The sequence below is a fragment of the Nilaparvata lugens genome, chromosome X (genome assembly GCF_014356525.2).
Source record: "Nilaparvata lugens isolate BPH chromosome X, ASM1435652v1, whole genome shotgun sequence".
Taxonomy (NCBI): domain Eukaryota; kingdom Metazoa; phylum Arthropoda; class Insecta; order Hemiptera; family Delphacidae; genus Nilaparvata; species Nilaparvata lugens.
This window is the reverse complement of record NC_052518.1, coordinates 80204941-80226827: the sequence shown is the minus strand read 5'-3', so window position 1 is coordinate 80226827 and position 21887 is coordinate 80204941. Positions and strand designations below refer to the sequence as shown.

Below are 21887 nucleotides of genomic sequence, written 5' to 3'. Positions count from 1 at the left end.
CTGCTACAAGATCATTTGCAGAAGTAGTGCAAGTTCCAATTGAAATAAATAAACAGCAGCAGCAACAGCAGCAACAATTGACTGGAAAAAAATTAGTGCGCAAGATAACCGAGAAGAAGAACATCGTGATAGTGAAGCCTGCAGTGGTAACAGGAAGTGATAGTGAAAGCAGTGCAAAAGTCAGAGAAACTTTAAAAAAACAATTCCGAAAGAAATATCACTGAAAATAAAAAAAGCGGTAAATGTACGTGGAGGTGGAGTGTTATTGGTGATGGACCCATCCGAGGACAAGGTAAAAGTTCTAGGAAACAAACTAATTAATGATAAAGATTTAGAAATTGTACTCCTTCGTTGAAAAAACCTAGAGTAATTATATATAATGTATCTAAAGAATTGAGCCAGAGTGATTTAAGTATAGAAATATTCAACAGGAATTTCTCAAACACAATAAATAAAGAAAAATTTGATAAAGAATTCAATCCATTATTTAAAGTAGGTAAGAAAGAGAGAGAGAGTACACCCATTGGGTAATCGAATGTTCTCCTGATATTCGACGAGAAATAATTAATAAGGGACGAATCTATGTAGATTGGACCTCTTGTCGAGTCAAAGATTACACATCAGTAACTCGTTGCTTCAAATGCTTGAAATTTGGCCACACCTCAAAATTTTGTAAAGCAGAAACCACAATCTGTGGTTTCTGTGCTCAAGAAAATCACGAATACAAAACTTGCCCTAACAAATCACAGGCGCCTATATGTGCCAATTGCAAGAACATTAAAAAGTATGATAAACATCTAGTAAATGATACAACTTGTCCCTGCTATATTAGAGCAATTCAAAAACAGACTATGGCCAATAAAATATTGTATTTAGAGCAGAGGTCGAAAACCTTTTATATCACTACACTTATTAAGAGCCAACTCGAAATTGTGTCATTCAAACAGAAATACGAAAACCTTAACATTTTGCTGGCTCATCACATATCAAAAACAATTGACTCTCATTTTTCACTACTGTTTAACAGATTAGTTTTTGGAGCCTTTTACCTTATTGTGATAAATTTATTTTTACTCTATGAATATGACGAATGATTTAATAAATAATTTTGAAAATGAAATCTCAGTTGAGTCATACAATACAATTCAAGTAGATGATATTTTCAATTTCAAACCGCAAAATTATACCACTGAGCCATGTAGATTTGTGAATATTTGTCACATGAATATAAGAAGTATGAATAGAAACTTTGATAACTTAGCATATATTCTAGGGAATTGTGATACTAAATTTGATTTTATAGCACTTAGTGAAACTTGGATTAACGATAGCACAATTAATTACAGTTTGAATGATTATTCAATTCATAGTGTACCAGGTAGACTGAATAAATGCGATGGAGTTTGTATTTTTACTAGGAACACATTCAATGTTGAAAACATAAATTTTCTTATACTCGAATGTAATTCTCTAATACTGAGTGTCAGTATACCTGATGAAAATATTAAATTAACAATAGTTACTATTTACCGTTCACCTTCTTCTAATTTGCAAATTTTTCTCAATAGTCTGAATGATTGCATTGATTACTTGAAACATGAAAATAGTCAAAACATAATAATCATCGGTGATACAAACATAGATATAAACAGTAACACAAACTTTGTTAATGAATATTTCAATCTTTTGTCATCAAATGGTTTTAAATCTTACATTAATAAACCTACTCGAGAAATAAACGGATGCCAATCATGTATTGATCACATATTTTACAGAAAAACAAACGATGTTTGTGAGTCTATTATTGGATCAATAATGAAAACAAGTATTACTGACCACTATCTGACTTGTATAAACATTGGTCTTGGAGAAAATACTGGTAGAACTGAACCAAGTGTTAACACTAGAAAATCTATAAACTACCATGATTTGATAAATAATCTTAAGAAGTACAATTGGTCCGAGGTTGCATCACAACTTGATTTAAATATTGAAAATGCTGTTGAATTATTCGTTGATGCATTATCCACTGAGATTGGAAATGCAACCCAAATAAAAATCGTACCACACAAACTAAAGCCTCTCAAGCCTTGGATAACTGCAGGATTAATAACGTCAATAAGAAAACGAGATAAAATGCATCAGAAATTAAAAAAACAGCCTCAAAACAACTTTCTCAAATCACTATATAAAAACTACAGAAACACATTAAACAACATGATAAAAAATCTAAGTATGACTACTATAATAATATACTACTCCAAAGCAGAGGCAATTCGAAAAAGACATAGGAGTGTATCAATGATCTATTGAATATAAAACGAGATAAAAAAATACCCAATATAGATCCCGAAGTTCTAAACCACCATTTCACGCATGTAGGTCAATTATATGCTAATAAAATAATAAATAACAGCCCTAGTCAACGTACTCATGCCGATTCGTCAATCCCCTCATTCAATTCATTTTATTTGGCTGATACAAACAATGATGAAATAATAGACACAATCAGTTCTCTCAGAAGTAACTCTTCTCCTGGAGTAGACAATTTGAGTTCTGCCTGTCTGAAAAAAATAGCTTCCTATATTGTAGAGCCTCTTAAAATGATAATAAATAAATGTTTTTTGGTAGGTTATTTTCCTAAACTATTTAAAGTTGCTAAAGTTGTTCCTCTTTATAAATCAGGTGATAAATCAAACCCCTCAAATTATCGCCCAATAAGTTTAATAAATAATTTAGCTAAAATAATGGAGAAAATTATAAAGAAGAGACTAGTAAGTTATTTGAATAAACATAGAATTATCAATAGAAATCAGTATGGATTTAAGAGTGGCATATCAACAGAAGATGCAATATCCGACTTTTTGGAAAGAATAATTGAAAACCTCAACAGTAAAAAGAAAACTTTAACAACTTTCTTAGACTTGGCAAAGGCTTTTGACACTGTATCCCAGTCAAGATTATTAGAGAAGATGGAACACCTTGGAATCAGAGGCTCACCTCTCAAACTATTCAATAGTTATCTAACTGAACGGTATCAACTACTTACGCTGAATACTTTATCAAGTAATAAGAAACTTACTGAATATGGTCTGCCTCAAGGCACTGTTTTATCACCAATACTTTTCCAAATTTATATTAATGATTTTCTTAAAGTTGACATTGGGAACTGCTCAATCGTATCCTTTGCTGATGATACCGCTCTCACTTTCACTGGCAATTCCTGGGAGGACGTGCGCTTTAGCGCAGAAAATGGTCTCAGAGTAGCACAATCATGGCTCGATGAACATCTGCTTACTTTAAATGCTTCTAAAAGCGTATTCATGACTTTCTCACACAATGCCCAAACACAACCTCATGAAATAGAAAGTATTAAAATACACCAAGTAAACTGCAATTGTCAACAATCAACAAATCACTGCTTTTGTCCTGAAATTCGAAAAAAGGACCGAGTAAAATACCTGGGAATACTGTTGGATCCATATCTGAGATGGAATATTCATATAGGCTAAACAGCATGTGTTTAAAAATAAAATTTCTAATATATAAATTTCATCAAATTAGAGAACTAAATAACTTGAAAATAGCTCGATTAATCTACTTCTCTTATGCACAAGCTGTCTTACAATATGGAATAAGAGCTTGGGGTGGAGCCTTGAACACACATTTTGAAAAACTTTTCATAATTCAAAAATATATTATTAAAACAATTCTAGGCAAACTCAGACTTTATCCTACAAGCGATCTACAGCTGTACATAAAAAAATTGATATTAAGAGGAATAAAAATAAATTTCTTCCTCGTGAAAGAAACTTGAATTTAAATTTACGTCCTATTAGAGAAACATTCCATCAAGAGAGGATGGATTTGAATGTATGTAGAAGACAATTCACTTACTTATCACAGAGGATAATAAATCTTGTTCCTACTCATTTTGTTGCCAATACAAGCCGGAGCAAAAAACAAAATTGCGAGATTTAGGAATGGATAAGATCAAATAAAACTGAAGAAAAAATCTTCTAAGCACCGTTTCTTGTTTTTTTTATCATAGAATAATAATTATTGTGTTTTACTAACTTTTATCTAGTTTAATCTACAAATTTATATTTGTGTGTAAGTTCCACTAATCTTTGTTCTTATTTTGGTTTAATTTCTTAGTTTATATTGAATAAATATATTACTGCAACTTAGGTCTACGCACAGGTTTTACCTTGTAGGCTACTCCTTAAACATAGATGGACATAAAACAAATATACTGCAGTTTTGGGATCATTTTATATATTTAATAGTATTTTTCTTGTATTATTTTTATATGTTATAATATTAGATTATTATAATTGTGTATGTTTTTTGAGAAATAAATTTGAATTTGAATATGAAGACGCATGCAGTTAATATGTCTTTGAATAAAGGATTTGATATTTACATAAAGAAATTATTCCATTCCATGATTATTTAATTCAAATTTCAAAATTATTCGAGCCCTGATAGAATGACTGACTCACTGTACAGTCAGTCGAAAATTTTAATATTGGAATGAGGGTATTTTGGCAAGCTGAGCAAAAAAAGGTCCTATGCACCTTTTCGTTATATCTTCAAATGGAAAATGAGTTTTGTGGGTTGTCAAAACTCCCTCTAAAAGGGAAACTATTAAACTTATTTTATCTTTTAGTAAAATAACAATGATCATCCATCCATCTATCCTCTTCTAAACTGTAATAAAGGAAAGAACTGGATTATGCACGTATACACGTGTAAAGTATATATGATTATGATAAGATTATGTTTGACACATTAAGGAGTTTTTTAACTTTGCTACCGCCGCGGGAGCGAGTCTGGTGTGGCCTGGGCTTTAACTACTGGACTGATTAACTTGAAATTTTGCATATAGATTCTTGGTTAACCGAGGATGGTTATGGACCTATTTTCAATTCTTCAAGATTTGATTACATCAAGTTTTCAGTTTGTCAAGTTTTCAATTATTTGTCATGCTTCCAGTTGTTGTATGGAAGCAGCTGAACATTTATCTTAAAAGGGAAATTAGAAGATAGGTATGATTGGGGATCCTCTTCGAATGATAAAAACAGGTTTTCCGTCGCACCCAAATTTTTTCCGCTATTTGGAACCCCAATTTTGAATCCAACTTCTTTTTTTTAATTGAAAGGTGGGCATATGATACATAATTCCGATACAGGATTTCCAGAGAAAAGGTATGGTGAAAACAGCACATCGATATCTCAAACCTTTCAAAATTTATTCTCATTCATTTCCTTTATTATAGTATAGAACTGGCTTAAACACTTATACACGTGTAAAGGATAGGAAAATCATGTTTGACGCATCATCACATCTGAACTACTGGACTGATTTACTTGAAATGTTGCATATAAATTCTTAATCAACCGAGGACTCTTATAGGCCTATTTTAAATTCTTCTACATTTCATTACGTTAAGTTTTAAAATAGACCCTTGCGAAGCACGTGTTACCTGCTAGTATTGAATATTCTTTTATTGAATAATCTTAAGAAATATCGAAGAGAATTGACATTTTTCACCTCTTATTATAGAGTAATCATTATATGATTATCACGATCCTAATTTTGCATTCACTACAAATAAAATGCTAAATGCATTGAATGAAGAAGTAATTTGGTGACTGAATGGGGTGCTACAGCGGGGGTATTTGAGTAAGTACTGGTCTCTGTATTTGAAAAAGAATGCTGAAATGTCTTAATCACACAAATACAGTTGGTTAAATAAGAATTAACCACTTGAAATTGGCACTAAATGCCTTGTCAGGCCGACTACCGCCAACATCGCTGGCGGTAGCGAGCTACCGGATGTTTCTTAGCAAGCCATGTCACACTGAGCTAGTGCCCGTTGCCTTACTCTCTATTAGTGATTAGTAAAAAAATCAGATGTGGTACACACACACACAACTTTCCTTGCTCATTGAACTGTAAGCCTCATTTTAGTTTATTTTAGTTTATTTCATCCTGTGACCTCCTGTGAAAGGGGTATAAGGATTTGTGTGTCATTGATTCGCCAGGAGAATAAAAATTTCGAAGCTCCTCCCTTTCCAATTCTAGTGTTTCATATTTATTTCTTAGCAAATCAGCTTCCAATACTTCAATTGTGATTCTTAATTCAGCTATATTCAAGGAAAGAGCCCTATTCTCACTCTCCAATTCGATCCTATCTCTTGTGTCATTCTCGAGTTCATTGATACGCTGCTGTAGTTGATTTATATTGGATTCGCTTGCTTTCCTAGAGGAATCTAAGTCAGTTTGCAGGTCCATTATGTGGGATATTAAATCATCTCTTTGGCGCAGTAGATCTATTTCTTTAAGGAGTGAATCACCTGAGTCTGAAAGAATATTCGGGTGGGAAGGTGTATTCACAGATGCATTCTTCGTTTCAATTCTAGAGGCAATGGGGGTGTTTTGAATCGACAATGGCAATTTTTTCGACTCACTCGCATTCTGTATTGAGGGAGAGGATAATTCACTAGGTGTCACATCAACTGGGCCCACTGACTCGATCTTTTTAGCTTTATACGGTGTTTTCAACGGAGTTCTATTTGGGAGTAAAGAGCTGTCGAATAAGCCGGATGACTTTGAAGGGGATGGGGATGGACTCATAACAGAAGAGTGATTATGTTCACCCTCAACAGTCAACACCTTGGCCTCCTCGGAGTCAGTCCCAATAGATGCCGAACAGGCACTCGTCAAACATCGCCAATCCACTCGGTTGTCACTGCGTATGCCGTCCCTTCTATATTTGAAACCGTTGAACAGAATGCCAGGTCTTTTTTGTTGGGTTATGATTTTTTATTTCACTCATGTTTGATAAAATAAGGAGACTAACAGATCCTCGTCAATTGAATTATAATACTAGAATATTACTCTACTGATCAGTTATAGTTATACTACGAATGAAAAATATTTCGTTCAATAATTAAAATCTATTGTTATTTCACATGCATCTATGAACTACCTAGAACAGTTGAGAAATCACGTAGACAGTACAACTAGCTTGTTATGATTCCATGATAACCGTTCCCTAACTTATCGAAATATTTATAGTGGAATATCCTTGGAAATGAAATTATATCAGACACCTTCAAATATTATATGTGAAATCTAAAACTTGACTACGAATTATTTTTTTAATATAAATTTTGTGATAGTTACAAGCGGTTTTATATTTAAGTCAGTCCTGATACGAGTAATTAATTAAAAAGTAACTCAAGTCAGAGATGAATTTGAAAGGAAACAGATGAAAATTTGATACAAAGAAATAGTCTGTCCTCAAATCGCTCGTACCCCGTCTGGATCCGGGCCAAGAGCAATGCAATGTTTACAAACTCTACAGAGCAGCCTGCTGATCTTGCAGATCTATTTCAACCTGTGTCAACAACTATTATCATCTATAATCCCGGATTAGATTTCCTCTCAGAATTTTTAGAAGGATATAGGAATATGATATTCAGAAACTAAATTGGCTAGGTTTAAGAAACTAGGGAGTATATTATATAATTAATTTAGTATTCAGTATTTGATTTCAAGTGGGATTCTGTTTACAAATTAATATATATTTTAGAAACACATTATATTGAATAATATTACGATTATTAAATTGAGAGTGTTTATGAATTATCTATGTAACAATTATAGTATTAATTAACCATGAATTACCTAATATGTGCAGTCTAAATGAGATAATAACTATTTAAATGTTTATGAAAATTAGTTTGTGTTCAAATAAGATCGATGAGAATTATTTTTAATAACGAGAGGTTTGGTTTTAAACTGAATTAGTAATAAGCTACACTATTGAATTATTAGCTGTTACAGAAGTCTACAATATAACAGTCATCAAAAGACGCCTTATTAGTTGTAATATTTATTATATAAAACAAACAAACTTTAAGAGAGTATGAATAATTAGTACTATGAATGATTAATCTGTTAATTATTAGTAGCTAATGTGTAATTTGATTGATATTCAAGTTAGGATTAGAATTATAAAATAGGTTAGGTTAAGGAATCAACTCGATTTCCGAAGCGAAAACAAGCAGTTAATCTTATCTGAACGGAGCTCAATCAAACACGACCATCCGGCACCACGGCTAATCTCCAACTCCAATTCTTAAACGAGAATAATTTAGGGGTATAACATAATGACGATTGGCGGCTATACATATTTAAAACTACGATCATACTATTGTATATAATATTGAGTAAATTATTGTGAATTCGATGATTTTTTAAAAGTCGTCAAAACAGCTGTTCTATAGATAAATATCTCGATCATGTCTTCTGAATAAACTGCTACCTACCTATCTCATGCACGAGAAGGAGGCAACAAAGTCAATTTCTCAAGGATGGGGTGGACCCCCTGTTAGTTTCCCAGGAAGGATATTCATACCAGTTGATAGAGCTGATGAATAACTAGGCCTATACAGAGTATGAATTAGAAAAAAATCTGTCAAGTCATTTTTGAGAAAATCGTGATAGAAATTCAACAAGATCCTTTTTTCTAAAGAATATTATGGAGCTCCTGCAATTTTCCCAGAAATGAGACTCATGTCAGTTGATAGGGCTTATAAATAGCTATTTATCCAGGGTATAAATTTGAAGAAAATCGTTAGAGCCGTTTCGAGAAAACCGTGAAAAACATGGTTTTTTCCGCCATCTTAAATTGAATTTCTTATTGTCGGATCCTCATGGTATAAGGACCTTAAGTTTAAGATTTCAAGTCAATCGGTTAATTAGGAATGGAGTTATCGTGTTCACAGACACACACACAAAATTATTGATATGCCTCACGAAGTTATTAGTTAATTAGAAAGAAATGAATTGAGATTAATGAAGTAAACTAATTAGAATAATAATTGATGGCGAATGTATTGACAAGTAATTGACAACAACAACATCCACTGTCTGACTGGCTGTACGTAGCGACTAGCGATGACTCGGCAAACGCAGTCGTACGTATGCGCTTGCTATGAATTATGAAAGTCTCTTTCCGTAAATTCAGATATGACCAAGACAGACCAGCTCGCTTGGCATCCGCTCCGAGCGCTAACAGGAATCTCCCAGCAAGCGGTAGTGGTCGGTACTATGCGGTACTTCCGCTTTCTAAGCGAGCCTGTTTGACCTGGATATACCCGATGACCAGATTTTTAAAACTTCGCTCCCTCGTCGTAGAGAAGTGGGTCTGACAAGGCATTAAATGGAAACCTCACGGTTCATAAGATTCTACTCTCATATTTTTATAATAAATTAACTTATACATTCATAAATCTATGATGGGGAGTTCTTGCTTCTGTCAACAACCAAGCTACTTATGACGAGCAAGTAGTTCAAATAACGGAAATGAAAGAGTGGTATTTCATAACAAAAAAATTGAAATAAGTTGTACAGATTAGTACATCTAATTATTACACATCAATTCTAGGTACAACATTTTCAAATTTTCTTCTCAAGTACTGAATTTTGTGTCGTAGTTATCGAATATTGTGGGTAATATTAAAGAAAAGCCCAGTTTCAGTCGTCACACCAATCATCATTATCAATCATCAGTTGTAAACCAACATTTTGATCAAGACTCACCAGAATTTATATGGAATGGTAATATTGAGACGAAGTATTTTTTATTGAGTTGTGTTTTCTTTGTTATCTTTTAATTTATTGATTAGGTTTATTAAAAAAAGTGTAGTGTGAAGATGTTGTTAATGACACATCTTGCTGTTAGAGAGGGAACATAATTTGCTTGGGAGTAGCAGTTCCCTTCAAACCGCGAAACTAATTTATGAAATAGAATTTCTCTATTTTATAGATCTTTAAAAATCTGAAGGTGGCTTCGGGCCTTCTAAGTGTGGAATCGTCCACTTATCGCAAATATTAGTAAAGTTTTGCCAAGAAGTAATATTTTAAAGATTAGAAAGTTTTTGTATTCAATTGGAAGTTAACGTGCAACTAATTTAATGTGAATATCTGTGAAAGAGTATCCTACGTAGGATACTGGGACCAGTTAGAGAAGAAGATGGTTATAGAAGGAGATACAATCACGAACTCTATGCCATTTTCAGGGAACCTGACATTATTGGTGTAATTAAAGGAAATAGAATAAGATGGGCAGGACATGTCCAGAAATGGGCACCAAAAAAGTACTGTACTGCACAGTACAAGGAAAAAGGAAAGTGGGACGCCCAAAACTCAGATGGCTGGATGAACTGGAGAAGGACTTTAGAGAGCTGGGAATACGTCGATGGAAGACGACTGCACTGGATAGAGAGAGGTGGAGACTGATTGTAGAGCAGGCCAAAACTCGACTATCGGGTTGTAGTGCCACATAATGATGATGAATGATCTGTGAAAGAGTCATCAATAGTGTAACATTATGATTTAGGTGCATCCACCATTTGTTATATTATTGTTTGACGACCTGTTTTTGCAAATTGTGATTATTTAAAAGCATGTTCAAAAATGTATAAGGAAGGATTTGAAACAAGTAATGACTCATGCGTACTAGCAGTTAGTTGCAACATCTCTACTTACCACTCGAATGATACAACTGATTGAGCTAACATAGAGAAATCAATTACGTTTCGATTACTACATTGAAAACTTTTGAAAAAAAAGGGGTGATCCACCAGTTCCCAGACGGAAACACTTTAAATTTGTTGTTGCGCAGCATTTGTTGGTAGCGTAAGCAGTTGGTTTTATTAATTTACCAGCTAAATGATTATTTTGGAATAACAACAACATTTTAATTAGGAGTCTGGTTTATTTTATTTACAATAAAGAATTTCTGTAAGAATTGAATATGAATGTTACATACTCGTATTTTGTATTGAGGGGATAAGGATATTTTTTTTAAACTCGTGAATGTTCTATTCCATCAATTTATTGGTAGCTTTACAATAATGTTTATACTAATCAATTTTTATTTGAGAGAACTAATTTCTGGCCTCGTCTATATTCCAGCCGCTTGTGAAGTTCAAGAGCCATCTCTACTACGAAGAAAAAGACCGAGTAACAGAGTGCTTGAAGAATTTGAAACCGTTGCCTGGAAGTAAAATAATCTTCTTCATAAATGGAGAGTATCAAGGGGAAGCATTTGTCGACATCTATGCTGGAGCTTACTATCCAACCATTTCAATCCATAAGAGTGCAACAGTTTCAGTGAATTTCGGACCAAACTTCAAGAATCTTCCATCTACTTCGGAATACAACTACAGAGGCGTAAGTCATAGTATTTATTCCAATCAAACAGATCTTACCATTGATTCAGAACTGCAAAGTTTATTTTACTAGTATGCGTTGGTTTTGTTGACTAGGTAGCCTATTTGTTATTCTTGTGATTTCCTTTTTATATATTTTAATATTTTTTTGTGTAGTCATTGTTAACAATAAAACGATTAATTGAAGATAGAGGATAATTTTTCTCTTCATTGTTGGCGTATTGCAATCTAGTCTAAGGAAGCGTATGTGCTTTTTCTCTTGTAGGCCTAACAGTTAGCTCAAATAATAAAATTCGTAGCTCTTAGAAGCAGAACTACTCCTTCCCAATACTAGTAAATAGTAAATATATAATATATATTTACAGGGCTATTCTTGCCCTGCCAGACATGACGTTCAACCTTCATCGACTAAAATAAAGTTTGAACTTTTTGTTGAATTTATTGGCATTTCTTGTCAATAGCACTGCTTGAGCCTTGTACTGAATTTCGGGTTCGGACAGGGATTACTTACTGCATTTATTGAAGCTAAACTTATGGCATAAATTATTCATTTATTTTTTTATGTTTATATATCAAAATACTTTTGACAAACCGTGTAACTTTTGAATTAACCAATTTACAATGTTAGTTGAGTTCTGGGGCTGAGTGCTGCTTCAGCCTGGATTGGTTCTGCAGGTAGTTTTAGGTGAAAAGGAAGGGCCAGGATCACATCCTCTGGCTGCAATGGATGGAACTTTACCTGACCATAGCTAGTGGTATTGGCTTAGGCCGGTTACAGAGCTCGACCGACCGGCAGTGCGTACATCAGTCGCGCTTGTCTTTTCCATAGATGTTCCATGTATCCGTACAGAGTAGGACTGACCGCACGCATCGGTTCGTTCGTCAGGAGAGCTCTGAATGTGTATATCTGATTCATGGATGCATACGGTCAGGATGTTACATACGCACTGAAGGTCAGTCGAGCTCTGTAACCGGCCTTAACCTAGCTCCGCAGTGCAGGCTGGTTGCTTGGCTGACTCGGACTAGGCGCTGAGACAGCAAGTAATAGCAGCGTTGGTGGGAATGCGAGCGGCCGCAGTAAGTTCTTCCACCCAGCAATGATCGGCGCAGTTCCGCCTAGCGGACAGATTCAAGAACTAACCAGTCGGCTAATTTTATTCCTCAGACATGTCTTTGCCGAGCGGAGCGGCAATTTAGCTTCATTCGTATTCATCAGTTTCAGTTTCATACCAGTTTTATTATGTACTATATTTGGTGTATGTTTCATTTACTCGTGTTTCAATGTAATATTATGTATTTCAATTATTATAATTAGTACCTTTTTTCCCATATATATTCCTTTATATTGGAACAGCATAAATTTTCAGAGTTTTCAATACAAAAGTTGGATTATAATCTGCTTGTCTCACGCATACTTCTAGTTAATGGAGTTGAGCTCTAACTAGAAAACAAGTTTGGGTGGACAATCAATCAAACTTTTATTTATGAATATAAAATTATTACAATGATCTATAATAATAGATTATATCATCCGAAAGATAAAAACTAAGCTTAGTCTCAACTATTCCTTCTTCAAATTTCAATGTTAATGGAACTGTTCTATTCAATTGAAGTTGTAAGCTGGGAATTAATTGGAATTTAAAGTATTAGTATCGGCTTTTGTCGGCATGGTTCTATAAACTCAGTTTTCCAAGAACAAGTATGATAAACTCATTGTTCCTGCATTTTCAATTATAAACAAATATAATAATTTTCAATGGGAAAAATTATCAATTAGCAGAAATAGCTTCCCTGAAGTTAGTTGAGGTTCTTTCCAGTACAGGTTTGATTTTTTGAAGTAAAATATGGAATGATTCTATGCTCATCCTTGCATAGTTGAAAAATTGATCAGGATAACTCCTTATTTTTTTACAGACAGTAAAGTATTCACCATCACACTCTCTATCTCTGTAATACTCATGTACTCACATATAGACCTAGCATTAGACATGAATTCATTACGTACATATGGTCTGCACTCACTCAAAAGTAATTTTTTTTGGAGAGCTAGCCTACATGTTTTACCTTTGAAATGAAACAAAAATAAAACGTCTCTTATATTCGAGGAGAGTGGGCAATGAATCTTAAGTATCCCCTCCTTTATATAAGACATCAAAGAATATGATAATGAAATTCAATAAGCTCAGTTAGTATAGAATGTAATTCTTTATAAGCTACAAATCCAATTGTTAATAATCAAAAGGTGAGTGTAATATGAAGCCATGCTTGATGTGCAAGCAGTTTTCATTCTAATACTTGCAGCCTTCAGTCTATAAATAGTATTCTGCTATTGAATTATTACTTTTTCAAGTTTGCTAAGTCTATCAGGTTTAATACTTGATTCAATACCCGAAATCAGGACCGCCCAAAGGACAGGGCGACCGGGGCGGTCGCCCAGGGCGCCGCGGTCGTATAATGATTAGCGCCCCGACATTATCGGTTCAAGTAGCTTTATTTCACCTTCACGTTAAAAGTCTTGAACCATTTTCTTATCAATCCATTTCTATGTATAACTCATTACTTATATGTGTGGTGTTAATTGTGGCATAAACAATAAAAACTTTGGTAAAGTCACTCTACGCATAGCATAGGGGTATATTTTTTAAAAAATATGGAGCTGTTCAAGCATAGGGAACTCTTCTTAAAACTTCGCTTCCTCCATTTGATAAATATGTGCTGGAGACAATAATTGAGAATCCCGGAAGTTTGGAAAGTGGCTACAGTAAAATCTCTTTCCAAGAAGGGAGATATAGTCCAGTCACTATATACAGTGGTGCTTGCAATTTATATTGTAGTTCTGATTTTTTAATATATTATTTGGATACATGAGAAAAATCCAGAACCAATTTTCTTTTGCTAAATACAGAGTGGCCCAAAAACCTCGTATTTTCAGTCCATTTTCCAGTTTTCAGCTATTTCTGCCAAATCCAGTAATCGGATGGAAAAATTTGCTCCAGCCTTTGTTTTAGGTTATAAAATTCTGAATAAAATGAAATCATTCGCAGCTATCTATCTCCATCTCCAATAAGTACTGAGTTATGATTTTTCAAAAATGAGTAAAATTTAAAGACAAAATTAATTCTGATGAGTTTTAATTTTTATCGACAATATCTTCCGATTTTTACCAATTAGTTAAATGTATAATTCAAAGTCCCTCTGGGCGTATTTTTGTGCTCTACAATCTATGATCAGGAAGAGCGCTCTATCTCATATAGATTTCCAGATACAACTGACAATAATGCTCCTTGTATTGTGAAAAACATATAATTTTCGGCTTCAAACATTATCACCACTACTAGAAATTGGCCATTTTTTGTGTATTGGAATATGGGCTTGATTACACTCAACAATAAATTTTCAACTTTTCGACTCATAATGCATGATTTTTGACCGCCTTGACGAGCCGAGAAGAATGAAGTGTAGTACGATGAGATACGAGCATTGTGTCAAGAGTAATAATAGTGTTTGAAATTTTGATCCTTGAAGTGTCCTTATGCGCGCCTCTCCACTAGGAAATACTGAAATGAAGTGCATCTAACGGGTGATTCTCATAGAGAATATCTCATGAACTTATGTCATTGTGCAATATATCAATGTGAGGACAATGTAGTTGGTGATGATGGTACTTTTGTAGAGCACAAAAATACACCTAGAGGGACTTTCAATTATACATCTAACTAAATGGTAACAATCGGAAGATATTGTTGGTCAAAAACTAAAATTCATCATAATTGATTTTTTTCTTTCAATTTCACTCATTTTTTTTTAAATCATAACTCAGTACTTATTGGAGATAGATAGTTGCGAATGATCTCATTTTATTCAGAATTTTATAATCTAAAACAAAGGCTGGAGCAAATTTTTCCGTAAGATTATTGGATTTGGCAGAAAAATCTGAAAACTGGAAAATGAACTGAAAATACGAAGTTCTGGACTATTTGTTCCGGTCTTCTCTCATGTATCCAAAAAATATATTTAAAAATCAGAACTACAATATAAATTGCAAGCACACCTCCTTTTTTATGTCTATATTGACTGGACTAAGAAGTTCCTGTGACAACTATAGAGAAATCAGCTTGCTAAACACTGCTTACAAAATCTATAGCATGATTATCAAGGAGAGGATGCAGCATATAATAAAAGTTCTCCTCCTGGAAGAGCAATGTAGCTTTACTTTTAAATACTACCTCACCGCGCTATAATTGGGGGGGGGGGCGCATAGCGAAATCTCGCCCCGGGCGCCTATTAACCTCGGGGCGGCCCTGCCCGAAATAAAAAAAATTGTCTAATGTAAGCTATTCACTAATAAAATATACCTGATTTTGATCCAATAACATAATTAAAGTTTTTTTTTTAACTAGAATAATATTTTCTGAAATTGAAAAATCGAATTCGTGAAAATGTATCCTCGAAATTTCATCAATTTTTCTGCCACCACTTCTAAATATATCAACAGTATCCAAATCTATAAACTTTCAAGTACGTCACCAGTAAAACGTTTCCAAAAACACATCCGCAAGACCTTAAATTGACTTTTTGCATGATGATTTTTAAAATTGATTTTTCAATTGTTTTTTGACATTCTGAACCTTATGTTCTTATGTTCTGAACCTTATTCTGAACTTGGTGTATCTGAAAACGAATCTGCAATCAGAATTTCTCTATTTTGAAAAATAACGATAACCCCAGCTGCTGATCATCCGGCAACCGTTAACAGTCATTCTGCAATGCGGCCGAAACCCTTCCCGTTCAGACAGGCATCTCAAATGACATCTCAGCCAAGCTGTGCGAAACCAGCTTGCACTGCGGCGCTAGGTTCAGAGTCAAAACACAGAGGAGCGGCGAAGGTGGAGTGTTTCAGAGAAGATAGCTGAAAGTGTTCAAATAATGCGCATGGATCCAAATGTCTCACCTACCTTAGTCGCTCCACTATGTTCCGACACATTTAGAAACATGCATTATTTTCAACACTCACAGCCACCTTCTTTGCTACACTCTACCTTCTTTGCTACATTCTACCTTCTTTGCTACACTCTACCTTCTTTGCTACACTCTATCTTCTTTGCTACACTTCACCTTTGCCGCTTCACTATAATTTGACCAATAGGAGAGTTGGTAGCTTCCGCGCTCCCTAGAGCTGACTGGCAGCCAAAACAGCCATCAACAAGAGGTTGGTCGCTGACTTAGCCGTCAATGCGGGATCTGCTTGTCATTTATTTGTCTTAACTGAGAATAGGAGAGGGTAGGAAACTAGGCAAAACCGGATGTTATCATTTCCTCGAGACGCAGACGTCATGCAATAGCAGTCTTCAGCCATTTTCAACAGGGTTACCAATGATTTATCATTGCATAGCATTTCACAAGATTTATTTCATCAACTTTTAATAATCTTTAGTATAGTGTAAAAAATACCAATAAGTATGCTCAGTTACTAGAAGTTCATATGCTGTGTAATATTTGTGATTTGATTCTACAGTAGCGGACTGCTAAAAATGAGAATTATTTTTCAGATGTGGGAAAAAGCAGAGGAAGCTATTTGCGAGCAGACTATGGCAGATTTATTATACCTCACAGAGAATGATGGAAAATTGAGATTGGATGCTTTACCTTGATGGAATTGAATTTGAAGGAATGATACATTAAGTACTTTTAGTTTTTATTTCTTTGAGTTTAAAATCTTGAAGTTGACGTTTTGTTGAGTGACAGTTTCTTCAATTCGATTCAGTAAGTATTGCTCCAATATGAATGCGTTTTCTGTGGTCTATATATTGAACCTCCAAAGTTGTTTATGTCCTCAGCTCAAGTTCATTACTTAGTATTAAGAAATTGATATTATTATGTTTGGTGATGAAATAACTTGTCATTTTATTTCAATTGTATTTATTCATGATTACGAATACTTACAAAAACTTAATCATACGTATGATAAATGATAATACGTATCATTCATGTTGAGTGTGAATCCTATCACAACAACGTTATTGTTATAATAATATTAGTATGGCTTTTTACGACTCCTTGGCGGAAGTAGCACCTCGCCTCAGTAATGCCTCACTCGTTTAAATGCCTCAGCTCATGAGCTTCTAGCTTGTGAGAGGGCAATGGGGAGAAATGATGAGATGATCAGACGTCCTTGCCTACCGACGGCATTCTACCCACGACCAGGTAGCGCTATCAGAAAGAAGGGTGCAATACCTTGGTCATCTCGGCTAATTCTATCCTGGCCGTCAATTTATTATTCAAATATTATTCCACTCATTTTAAAATTATTTTTCAAAAAGGTTCAATTATTCTACATTCTTTTATAACAATGATTATTTTGTCCATTCTTATATTTTCTTAATTGTTTCACACATTCTTATATTATTATTCATTATATTACATTCTAATATTATTTGTTCATTATTATATTTTTCTATTGTTTCACACCTGATATTATCAATAATTGTATTACATTCTTATGTTACCGCAAATCAACTTAATTATGTAACAGATATTTTCTAATTTCCCCATAATTTACCAAAAACGATATTATCAGTAAATCAGTACCGGTTATTACTCTCCATTAATTTCTCAGTAGCATAAATAAATGATTCTATTAAATGTGTGGGGTCTTTTAACGAGCAGATTCCTATCTCTCATTTAATTCGAGATGGAGGCCATAACATTTTAAATACATAGGGGGGTTCACTTTCTTGTCCGAATTGGCGTTGTGCAAATGTTGTTTGTATCCTACCAACTCCTACGTCTCAACGACATGCAAACCTTAATCTGTTGAAACATGTTAGTCTGTTGAGTTCTTAAACAAATCTCCACTGATTCATATGAGAAAATATCACCCGTATAAATTTTAGGTGATGATTACTTTGAAAAAATTTTTAAGAACCTTCAATTATCCATGCGATTTCAAAATGCACTGCTTCAATATAAAACCTGTTTCTGAGCTATGCTAATATAGTATAAAAAATAGGGACATTCGTTTGTGTATCACAATACCCTGTATTTTCCAGTGATCGAAAATTACCACTTTATTATTAATATAATCCTTTTGATGTATTAACACATTACCAGCCTTCACTTACATAGTTTGTTTCTCGACTCTATGTAATCTGTCACTATTGTCGAGTAATATTAATGAAGATAATTTATATAGATATAAAAAATATATATATAAATGTGTTAACTTATGTTCATTATTTTTCTTTGAATTGTAGACAACATGAAATCTATTCACATATGTCAAATACATGAATATCGTAGTCTTTGTTTTGTTAATCATAGTCCGTTTTAACCAGATCTTTAATATGGAAATTGATTTGAAGTGCATTCTTCTGTTTGTATGTAGCCTACTATTTAGAAAAGCCTACATCAATATCACCGATTAATATTTTTTTCTTTTTCTGAATCTTTTCATATTATTTGAATCCACCAACAGTTTATCCTTAGAGTGTTGTGGCTGTCATACATAGAAGTGGCGTTGTACAGTACTCGTTCTCTAGCTTTGCCTACCTGCCCTTGAAGATGCATATGGTTCGCGGGGTGACATCCATACCTTAGACTCGATAGTCCCTATAGATGAAGGAAGCTCCCTGCAGAGCTTCCTTCATTCTTGACTCCCTCCTACTGGCCTATCAAGATCATAATATGCATCTGCTTAGCATGGTAGATGCACGCGTATGTTCATCTCTTTGCAGAATTTCAGCAGGACCTATTATAATGTTTTTTCTTGAAAAAAAAACTCATTTCTCTACATTTCATACAAAATTTTTATATATACGAAGTATTAAAAACAACAATTTTCCACATTACTAACTTTTTCAAGTAATGAAGATTTCAAGTTGAAAATTTCTCGACTCAAGTACCTCGTTTAAGAGAGATCATTGGCCAATTTCCGACTCAATTGCATTCCTCCCACAATTCGCATGATATAAGTTTTATCGATTTATGATGTTAGTTTGAAAAAACTGTGTTTGAAACGAAAAGGGAACTATTTAAAATATAGTCTGATTCTTATTAAATTCTATTCATCTTCTAAATGTTCAGATTCATGTTAAAAGTTCAAAGGACAAAAAATGCGTAATCATTAGTTTTATGGAATTGAGTTTGTAATATTGTAAAGGGTTGAAAAATGATTTGGAAAGGGTAGTATTGAACTCAAGCGGTCCTCCGCCGGCAGGCAAAGCTAAAGGACGGGGGCTCTACCTAATTATTAGTTTTTACCGCACGGAGGTATGTTTTGTCTTGTGCTTATATTTATTTTTTTTTCAGTTACTTTATGGTAAATCGGTACCAAAACCTTGTTTTTATCTGGCTTGATTCTAAGGCTGCCTAATCATTCAAACCAATAATTAGCTATTTTTATTTTAGTGACATTATTAATAATAGTTTATAACCATTTATATTCACGCATCAACATTGCGCATTATAAAGTATATATTCACGTTTTTATTTTTTGAGTTCTTTCACTATATTTACCGTAGCAAATGACTTTTGAACTGTATGATACTGATAGATATTATTTTGATGCCAGGTTTATTGTCATTTAAGAAGGTTCAATTATTTACTGCATACTGCAGTGCACAATTATTTGTTTTATTTGGAAACATTGTTTTATTCTGATTACTCAGGATTAATAATAATTAATCTTATAATAATTAATTCAAAATCCCACTGCGTTGTTTTCAAACTTTGTATTAAATAATTTTTGTGACAACTAAATATTGACTCTTCAATCATTATTTTAAATTATAATGATTTAAAATTAGTTTATTTTATTGATACATCTTTTAATGAATGATAATTCATTGTGCACTGAAGAATTGTTGGAACAAATTATCATCACATAATCTCTTTAATTGTGATGTTAGTTTTGAATGTACGATTTAATGATAAAAGCTTTTTGTGTGAAATAAATATTTCATTATTGGTGAATTTGAGTGTTTCTTATTTCCTTCCTAATTCGCATTCCATTCCAGTCAATATAGACATAAAAAAGGGGGTGTGCTTGTAATTTATATTGTAGTTCTGATTTTTTAATACATTATTTGGGTACATAAAAGAAGTTCAGAACCAATTTCTTCATGCAAAATTTCCTTGTGCTAGATACAGAATGGCCCAAAAACCTCGTATTTTCGGCTCATTTTTCAGTTTTCAGCTATTTCTGCCAAATCTCGTAATCAGACAAAAAAAAATTGCTCATGCCTTTTTTTAGATCATAAAATTAAGAATAAAATAAGATCATTTGGAACTTTCTATCTACAATGAGTACTGAGTTATGATTTTTCAAAAATGAGTGAAATTTTAAGGAAAAATAAATTTAGCTGATTTTTAGTTTTTGATCAACAATATCTTCCGATTGTGAACATTTAGATGTTTAATTCAAAATCCCTCTGGGCGTATTTTTGTGCTCTACAATCTGAGATCAGGGAGAGCGCTCTATCTCGAATAGATTTTCTGGTACACCTGACAACAATGCTCCTTGTATTGTGAAAAACACCTAATTTTCAGCTTCAACCATCATCACCAACTACATTGTCCTCACATTGATATATCGCACAATGACATAAGTTCATGAGATCATGTTCTATGAGAATCACCTGCTAGATGCACTTCATTTCAGTATTTCCTAGTGAAGAGGCGCGCTTAAGGACACCTCAAGGATCAAAATTTCAAACACTTATAACTTGCTCACATTCCAACTGACACAATGCTCAGATTCCATCGTACTACACTTCATTCTTCTCGGCTCTTCAAGGCGAAATTCAAGTCAATTCGGTCGAAAAAATTATTGTTGAGTGTACTTAAGCCCATATTCCAATACACAAAAAATGGCCAATTTCTATATTCAAAGCTGCATGTCTTGTGAAATACTTCTGATAAAATTTCCAAATCGAATGAGGATGTAAAAATTGTCCCCCTCTACCCACTACAATAAATAATACTTTCGATTCCAATATAATTCGAAAGTTACAGAAGATTTTAAAAATGGCGATTTCAGTTTTTACATTTTTTTCGTGATTTTACTGTTCATCAAAAGTTTCTAAAACGAGTCTGATACATCATAGAAACTCACGATTGTTTCCAAATTGTAGATAAATTCGTCCTCTACGAGCTTAGCTGCCTAAAATCCATCTTGGACCACTGTGGCATATTATAGAACTGCCAAAACTGTTGATATGAGAAAAATATCTACAAATTCCGGCTCTTTTTCAACAATCAAATCTCACTTTACAAACATATTTTTCATGAATCGTTTACAGAAGATGAAAGAAAAAATGCTATTCCACATTTCAAGATCAAGTATTGATTTTTATAATGAGGGGTTAGCTTTTATACATAGTTATGAATAAAGAAATCGGCCATTTTTTTGTGTATTGGAATATGGGCTTAAGTACACTCAACAATAAATTTTTCATTTTTCGACCGAATTTGACTTATGATGCATTCTGGACCGCATTGACGAGCCTTCTGTAAACCAACGTTACAGTTAATTAATTTATTTTGAGTGAGCGAAATTATTTGGAATAATCAGTTGAAATAAAATTGAATGGAGAAGGATTCTAAAGAAGCATGGCCTATAACAAGCCATAATGTATC

At 33.6% G+C, this 21887-nt stretch overlaps 1 protein-coding gene across 5 annotated transcripts in view; it reads left to right on the top strand.

Annotated features, from left to right (window-relative positions):
- Positions 1–20222, top strand: part of LOC111056645 (set1/Ash2 histone methyltransferase complex subunit ASH2) — a 66253-nt gene extending 46031 nt beyond the window's left edge. For 3 of the 5 annotated variants that reach the window (XM_039441693.1, XM_039441695.1, XM_039441694.1), the window contains 2 exons: positions 10996–11253; positions 16802–19497. In XM_039441693.1, coding sequence (XP_039297627.1) covers positions 10996–11253; positions 16802–16903 — 360 coding nt within the window. In that variant the 3' untranslated portion in view covers positions 16904–19497. Of the gene's footprint in view, positions 1–10995; positions 11254–16801 lie in introns of all 5 variants that reach the window. The other 2 variants (XM_039441692.1, XM_039441696.1) reach the window with 1 other exon arrangement.
- The last annotated feature ends 1665 nt before the right edge of the window (positions 20223–21887 follow it).